Source organism: Pyrus communis, chromosome 9 (assembly GCF_041283825.1).
Source record: "Pyrus communis isolate YQ-2024b chromosome 9, ASM4128382v1, whole genome shotgun sequence".
In the NCBI taxonomy this organism is placed as follows: Eukaryota; Viridiplantae; Streptophyta; class Magnoliopsida; order Rosales; family Rosaceae; genus Pyrus; species Pyrus communis.
In genome coordinates this window covers 16,493,597-16,502,598 of record NC_142573.1, presented here as the reverse complement: position 1 = coordinate 16,502,598, position 9,002 = coordinate 16,493,597, and the positions used below count along the sequence as shown (strand labels likewise).

The 9,002-nt window shown below is 38.2% G+C and overlaps 1 protein-coding gene across 2 annotated transcripts; it reads right to left on the bottom strand.

Annotated features, from left to right (window-relative positions):
- Positions 1 to 234: 234 nt before the first annotated feature.
- Positions 235 to 7,320, bottom strand: LOC137739571 (uncharacterized). Of its 2 annotated transcripts, XM_068479190.2 has the most exons (10): positions 7,027 to 7,320; positions 5,444 to 5,569; positions 4,580 to 4,667; positions 3,466 to 3,551; positions 3,153 to 3,368; positions 2,313 to 2,491; positions 1,357 to 1,515; positions 1,202 to 1,282; positions 1,053 to 1,107; positions 235 to 696 (listed from the first exon to the last, which is right to left on the bottom strand). In XM_068479190.2, the coding sequence occupies exons 1-10, from the start codon at positions 7,135 to 7,137 to the stop codon at positions 490 to 492; spliced, it is 1,308 nt and encodes a 435-aa protein (XP_068335291.2). In that variant the 5' UTR covers positions 7,138 to 7,320; the 3' UTR covers positions 235 to 489. The 2 variants fall into 2 exon arrangements, with proteins under 2 accessions (XP_068335291.2, XP_068335292.2); XM_068479191.2 differs by lacking the exon at positions 1,053 to 1,107.
- Between the last annotated feature and the right edge of the window lie 1,682 nt (positions 7,321 to 9,002).

Here is a 9,002-nt window from a genome sequence, read left to right as displayed (position 1 = left end):
TGGAAGCTCCCATTTAAGAGAGCAACATACATGGAACAAATTTATCATCACATGACATTTCAATCCAATAAATTGCCATGTAAAAAAAGCCTTGCACACAGCAATGCATTATTGGACAAAGGATGCCACGCGGTGCTTAACCTGTTGCATTTAAGTTCCTCTCCCCATTTGGCCTAGGGCCATTGAGGACACAACCCAATGTTGAGTAAGCGTGGTAAGAACGGAGTCCCAAAATCCATAAAACGATGACTGATTTCCATTGAAAATTTTCATTATATCTGGATACAAAATACAGGTGGAATTTGCACGATAATTGTCCCCTATTTACCCAAAAGTTCAACAGCAGCAGCAATTTCCAAAACACATCTCATTGCATATAAGGCACAATCCGTTTTGGCATAACTAGATTTTGCAAAACAACACAGCATATCAAGCAAATCCAAACACTACACGGTATGCATTCGCCAGAGGATTTTCTCTGAGATTGCATTACGAACCCTTTCGGCTCCTACTGCCAGAACCAGCTGGACTCCTTGCACTGACAGATTCAGCTGGACTAAACATTTCCCTGTGACCAAACGGAGCACTCCCACGGAGTACAGGAGATGAAACTGGACGAGGAGATCCCGAATTTGTCTCAGCTATTCTATGCGTCTCAGTTTCCAAAATCTTCACTTGATCGGTGAGCACTGCTAACTGTTTCAGCAAAGGCCATTCATTTATAAATATAGTTTGCATGAGAAAGACAACTACGTCATAATGTCACAAACTAGGGACAAAAAAAATCGAAATTTGAGCATGGCCAAGGACCATAGGGATGTAACCCACCATATGGTAAGTCATCATGTACGTCCAGTCTTAAAGGAAATGCACTTTGAGTCGTAAACGAGTTTGTAACATAAAATACAAGTTTCAGGTTAAAATTATAAAATGGCTCAAGCTCGAGATGGAATTTCAAATCAATCAAACTCCGTTGAAACTCCATCAAACTTGAGAACACTTTTGAGATTAACAAAGCATCCTTACTATCTACAAATTGCATGGTATTATACCCGAGTTTCATTCTCTCTTAACCGACATTGCAGTGCACTTATGGCAGGACTCAAACTGCATAGGATTCGAAGAAAAGTAAGTACAACACTGAAAACGGTAAAAGACCAGGCACAAACAGCTAATACAGAGATGGGAATATAAGTCTGACCAATATTCGATTAATTTGCACATGGAAGACTGGTACATTGATGTGTGATGCATGAAAGTAAGAGGATGCACTTTCCCATCCCTAAGCAAAACCAAAGCCAATTAGAATCAACAATGGGTTGATTAGTATAAAGTGATGGAATATCAATGTATCACCTCATATTTTGCAAGATTGCTTGGTTATAAGCCACTCGCTCCTCTTCATACAGTACTCGTTGCAATTCGGCGAATGACATTAAAGGTGAATTGAGCTTCACGAGAGATGAGGTCGGTAAAACGTGAAGAGGAACTTCTTTCCTGGCATACTCAGCACCACTGCAAGCAATGAAAAAGAGATAATAAAAAATAAAAATTGTCTTTTAGGACCTCAGAATGGAATTGGACATGGTTTATTCAGCAATAAATATAATTGTGGAAGATCTTGTTCTTTGTTTCAATTTGGAGCATGAAAACATCCAGATGCTAGAACTAGTAATTATTCTTCATACGTGAGTGAGAGGTGTAAGCCGATTACGTAGAAAACAACTCATCAAGCATAAACAATCGGGAGAGATGGGAAAGAGTCAGGAATAAAGAGGAACAACATTATTCTCGCAGGGATCCAACAAACAAAACACTAGATCATTCCTCCAGTCAATTGGTTTTTAGATAACAAAGTGGATTTAAAGCAAGAAGCCAGAGACTTGAGAACCACTATATTCTGGAAATTTACTCAGTTCTTTTGAACGAATTTTAGGCAGCTATGGCAATGCTGTTATGTCTGCTGCCAGACAAAATGTCCACACTTGGAATCTATTCTACAATTAGCAAAGCCAATTACTGTTGTTAGGACACTGATAACATGCTAGGGAATTATACATATTTCATGAATCTTCATCTTGAGTAATGAGAACAGAATTAATCTTACTTCATTTTAATTTATTTGGGAAGTTTTATGGCGAAAGATCTGAATTCCTGTTACGGTACAACATTTAAGGGAGCAAATGCACGAGTAGAAATTTGCCCACAGGTTGAACCAAAGGCTAATCACAAGCATTCCCAGCGCCAATTACACAGTTTCACACAATAACAATAAAGAGGATAACAGGTATCAAGTACAAACTCATGCATACCTCATATCCAAGTTAGAACGGTGCATTGCTTCTTGCATACTCTCTGACATATCCATGGGATCTATATCGCCAATGATGTTGCTTGAAGTGTCAGTCGGGTAGTTTCCTCCAACTCTTCCTAGATGACTTGCATCAGCATTGGCAAAGAAAAGCCCCAGGTCTGAAGACCTCCCCCCACCCTAAGCAAATCAACCATAATTTAGGCATTGCACAACATGGACCAGCATGAAAATGGTATCTCTAGACAAGCTAGTCTGCAACAAGAAACTATCACAAGTAGAATAGAGGCTCATTTGAATGGAGCTCCTATCACATCCTCTGATTTGAGGCACCAACAAAAGCAATCAGGGAAGAACCTAAACTCACTACTTATTTTCTTTCTTTATGGCCCTATAATCTAATGGGTCACACGCCTTCTTCCACGACTCATATATGAGATGGCCACTGAGTTTGTTGGAAAGAATAGCTGGAATCATGAATATTATCTGTTACCGGCCAACATGCACTACTTATATTAAGAATGACCTACTGATCAAAATCAAATGAATTTTGCCACTTAGTCTCATTATTCATATTTCCAGTTCCACGGAAATATGAATAATGACCACATAGATCATGGGCCATCAGGCACAAAACCTAAGTTTTAAATTTAATGTGAAAGGACAGAAAAAGAGTTTCATTATTCATGACACTTCAGGAGATCAATACAGTATATACTTGAAGAATATAATCATGTGTTTATTCAGTGAAACAAATAGCGAGACTGCAGCTATCATCCCTCATCAATTAACATGTTTTTTCTCTTCCTTTTCTCAATTTTAATAGAATGGATATAAATACCTTTATAGTTCCAGAAGTTCTTGAATCAGCTGTGTCTTGTTCAGGACTCCCTGCTCTAGTTAAGGTGGATCTCGCTGGTGCATTTTCTGAGGTACTTAAAGACGATTCAACATCAATAACTGGACTTTTATGTACAGGAGATAAAGATATAGGTCTTGACATGTGATGCTGTTTCCCATCCGAGGACTGAAAAGCAATGACTTGGATTCGCCCAACCTGAAAAAACCGAGTATGAATAAAGAACATATTCACAAGCAAATATATGCATATAAGGTAGCTTCACTACTTTACAAATACCATTTATAATGCGAACCTTGTTTATATCTTCACTAAAGCAGGAAAATATGAGCCCGATAAACCCAGAATCTAGAAGTTGATACATTGCCTGCGTCCGCACGTCTGCACAAAGTAGAACATAGCTGTAATATCGATCTCCGGCAACCGACTATGATAGCATGTCTATCAAATAACCACATCTGATCCAAAGGTTAGAAAGAGTGAAACACTTGTTAAGAGATTACTGTTGAGTAATAGCATGACATGTACAGACACATATGTGCATCACACTCATGAGCCACAGATTAAACCATATTTTGACAATATCTAATGGTGGCCATATGGCGATTTATTAGAAACATTAGCTTGCTGCATTGTGTACAAGGTCAGTCTTTTAATTCCTCTACTTATCTGTAAAGTCTCCTCTATCAACTCATTTCTCTACCTTGGACCATTATCACCTTCTCTGCATCTTCTTCCTCCTTGAAACTCCACAGAAAGTACTACCAAACTGTTGTTATAACACTACAACCATCCCTCCAATCACATCAAGGGCCCAAAAAAATCACAAAGAATAAGTTCAAACTAGCAGTAGACAAATTTGAAACTTCTCCTTATCCTTTTCTTCTTCTATGTCTTCCAAGGATTGTTGGTTTACAGTTATTCAGATACGTGTTTGGGGACTCTGAGATGGAAAAGGAGGAAGTTGAAGGATGGTTTTCAAATTTGGAAGTCTTTCTTTCTTCAAGCCTTTTAATTTAATAAGAGATTTCAAAAAGTAAACTCTGATGCAACATGGTGATCCTTTTACATCATGAATTATTAGCTAGCATGGGTTCCAACTCCATGTTCCATATATCCGCCCCTGTAGTCTTGGTTAAAAAGGGACAAAATTCCCTGATCCCAAAATCAACCCATGACTTTCCAGCCACCCACCTCAAAGTATTGAATAGAACCTACATATCTGGACAGAATGTGTAGACTCATCATGTTTCATACCACTCCCAGAAATGTGATTGGCTATCAAATGAACACGTTTCAGGTTTCTACCAATTCAGTAGCTGTTGATACTTACCCATGCAGTAGCCCAACCTCATGAGAACAAAAGTGAACAAAATGACACAAAGCATGGGTATTTAGATAACACTCACCAACATGAGATGGAAGAACTGTAATATGAGGATGTGAATGGTACCACCCAATCACTCTAGTTGTTCTTCCAGTTGACAGTGTCATTCTGTGGTATAGAGTTAAGTACACAATATCATGAATAACCCCCAAAGGTAAAGATAATAAAAGGAAGTGCTACATGCAAATACCATGAACACTACAAGTATAAGTTGACATAATACTATAGAATATAAATGTTGAACCAACTGCACATATTTGCAAATTTCCAGCCCGCATAAACCTCAAAGCCCGAGATCATGCATCTTAGAGTTTTTTCTTATTGCATGATTTAGATTGTTGAGCGCACCCCCTCCTCTTTTTTGGATAAAAATTTACATCACCATTTAAAGCAAGACAGTAAAAACTATGTTAAACAAAAAAATCCTAATACATGGAATGAGTATAGCACAAATCTAACACAACCATTTAAGGTGACTGTATTACACTAGTTTAAAGAAACTAGGGTTTCTAGTCAAGGGGTCCTAGTAATAAAAGTTAAGCATGTCTTTGAATATCTTCCTTCTTCAGCTCATCATTAGTTTAACGGATTGGACTGAAGTTCATTGAGGAAAATTCACCAAACAAAAAAATTATGCTCATTGTGAAAAGACTATAGTGCTCTCCTTAAACCAGAGCACTTTCATACTTGGAGATCATCAACTGTAATGTTTACTATGAGGATATTGAGGGAAATGGCAGCTATATTTTCTCTTCGTGGTAGTAATGTAACTAACTTAGAGATCTGAAGGATCTTTTTGTTGTTTTTCATGTGGTAAGTATGCAAATATCAAAAGATACGAATATAAAAAAGCAAGGAAAAAAGCACTTTAAAACACAAAGGATATTTCGGCCTGGGCTGATGCAGCAGCCAACTGCTCAGGATTAGTCTCCACACGATCCTTCCTCCGATCAGATCGTGTCTGAGGTGATGCTCCCCAAATTAGTGCTGTCACACCGCCATTTACAGAGTTCTGAAATTCCCACCATCGTGGGGGAAGAATATAATCATAAGATGGTAGATAAAGATATGATATAAAGGAAAACAAAACAAAGAGGAAAAATACAAATTACAAGAAATTCTTTTTATAAATCACAACTGTATTCAGGTTTCCATCTATGTATCACCTTCAGAAAATGGATTCACAAGAAAAAAGGTGATAAGACCTTCTCATTCTGAGTAGACTGTAAAACATACAATTATTTTTCATAAGGGTATTTGAGATATGCTGAAAAATACTTGTAGAGTCGCACATCATTAGGCCAAATACTGGGAGCATTCCACTTAAAACTGGCACACCCAAGAAACCAACATAAGAGGTGATACAAGAAACTGCCTCAGCTTCATAACTAGAATCCTAGTATGGAACATCAGACACAAGCCTTGGGTCCGGCTAGAGTGAATAGCATTACAATAGAATTTCAACGGAAGGGATCTTAGAGTGCACATCAAATCAAAGATCCAGCAGACTGTGGAAACATATTGACAGAACCATTGATTTATAACTCTTTCTCAATTAGATATTAGAAATCGGCAACCAGATAGTGTGGTGGCTGTGAAACCTGTACTGGATGACTGACTCAACTAACCTAATGCAAAAGAACGCCTTATCTAACAATTCACAGTGAGTCTCTAACTCCCGAGGAGCACCTAATACTCATTATGTGCAGGAACAAATAGATGAGTTAGCCTGCTGATTTGGTAAAAAATCAGGCTGAGGCTTCCTTTATTGTCAGTATGAATGTTCTAATGTTAGTCATATGACCTAAAGAAGCTTTCCCATTTAATTTTATAATGCACCTAAGATTTCAAAATTTACTTCACTTAACAAGCTGGTAGCTGAATGAGAAGAAATGAATAGCAGTCATTTGAAATGCAAACATAACAACTCCGAGAAACCATAGTAGTTTAAAACAATTTCAAGTATCTCCAACAAACCGCAAGGACAAATTCTGTCCTCAGTTCCCAGATTAAACTTGCTGAAGTACCATGTACTGTGAGAAAAGAAAAAAAAAATAAACCCAAGAACTCATCTAATTAAAAGAAACCGAAAGCAATGACTACTATGACTTAATGCAATCCAAATTAGAAATCGAAATGGACCCAGAATTCCCTAAAATCAAAAGAACTAATCTTTCTAAACTACATTGTAACCATCTACCAATCCCAGTAGTCCAATTTTACACAATCCTAGAAAATAAATTACTTAATTTTGGAGAAACCCCATTTCAGAAAACAACCCAAAACCCACAATTTTGCAAACAATTCCAACCCTAAATTCATTCCAAGGATCAACATGAAGCAATTTTAATTTTGAACACCCACAAAAAAGAGCAGAATTCAGCAAACAGTAAAGAAAACCTAACATGCACATGACAGAAATGGAAGAAGCTGAAGAAATTGGAAGACGAAAATGGCAGAGAGTGTAACCTCGATGTCACCAAGCAGGAGGCCCATGATCTCCTCCGTCTCGGTGGACAATGCGTGAGTGAGGCACGTCAGCCAGACGTCCTCCGACATTTTCACAGACGTTAAAGACATTCTTTCTCTCTCTCCTTCTCTCTCGCTTTCTCTCACTAAAAATTGAGTCTCTCTCCTCTTCTCTCTCTACTTGAAGGCTCGGAAGAAGAAGTGGAAGAGCAAGATACTGGGTCCTAAGTATTTTGGAGGCTGCAAAAAGGCAACGGGCAGTGACGAGTTGAACCCTTTTGTCTCCCTCCCCTCCCTCCCTGTTAAATCAGTGGAAGATCTCTGGCTCTTTCTTGGGCGGTGTTCCTGTACGGTACGTTCCAAGTGTTTATTGTGGTACTCATGAATCTGACGCCGTGGAGCCGGCTGTCTTACACAAATCTTACCTTCTCCTAGTGTCAGAAACATAACGGAACGGATCCTTTTTCTGGAAGTGCATTTTTTTTTTTTTTGTTCATCATCATTTAATGTGATGTATACTCACCATTCTATTTATCACCGTTAGATGAATTTGAATTTTGAGATTTGTGTTTATCCACTACACGAATCTTGAAATTCAAACTCATCTAACGGTGATAAATAGGGTGGTAAACATACATTACACTAAATAGTGGTGGACAAAAATGCTCTCTTTTCTAGAGATCTTAGGGATCCCGTGATCGTGACCGTTCATCGTACATCGTGCGATCAGTTTTCTTAGGTACTATTTATATTTAATTTTAAATTTTAAATTTTAAAATAATTTTTTACCGCTCGATGTATGATGAACAGTCATGATTATAGGATCCCCAAGAAAAGGATTCGGTGAGGATCCTCTTCTGAAAAATAACACATCAACGTTGTCATGCATTGCACTCTCTAGGTTTTCATGTGTCCTTGATTATAGTTAATTGTCGTAGAAAAATTAGCTATAAGAGATTTTGAAGTTGGGAAATGTTTAAGGAGATTTTGTCAAAAGTGAGACTTTTAATGGGCTCTCCGCCACCTCAAGTTTTCGGCAAAATTCTTTTGCAAACATTATAAAACTTTGTGCCGAAAACATGAGGTGCCAAAGAGTCCGTGGACAATGACACACCCCGACCCGAAATGTTCACTTGGACTCCAAATCAAGTTGTGCTAGCCGACACCTAGAGGGTGACAAAATCATAAATTGTAGTGTAGTGGAAAAATGATGTGAATAAATTTAAACCTAAAAGTACCTAATCAAAAGAGTGCACAGCTACTAAAATGTAGTGTAGTAAAATAGGATGAGGGTTATACCACTGAAGATAACCATCTCTTGAGATTTGCCAGAATCCTCGTTTCTACGTAAGCACAGCTACTAACCCTGGAGGGATGAAAAACAAAGTTGAGTAGGTCAGCAAAACAACGTTTGTAAGAAAACCTTTATTTTCGAACATATTAACCCCTCGCTGTAAAACAAGTAAAGTTTTCTTAAAACATACTACGTAAGTATGTAAACAACAGTACAATAGCAATATAACCAGAAATATGCCAAGTCATAATATATTAAACGCCATAGTAATATAATCATGTGATAATCAAGTGTAATCAATTGCTCATCTATCTATGCTAGCACATGAGTCGGAGTTGCATAATGCAACATGTATGACAGGACTGGGTGTAATCAATACGCTCTATGTAACATCCCACATCGACCAACGGAGAAGGGGTGGTGTGCCTTCTATGTACATGCCCACGGGAACTCACTGTCTTCGGATTTCATCGGAACTCAAAAGTTAAGCGAGTTCAGGTGAGAGCAATCCTAGGATGGGTGACCTACTGGGAAGTACTCGTCTGAGTTCTCGAAAACAAATCCATGAGGGAATGGTAAGCCTTAATCGGACAATATAGTGCTATGACGGAGTCGAGATTGGGATATGACATTTTAGTACTACGATCACGTGAAGACTAGCGCCGAGGCACGGTCACATACG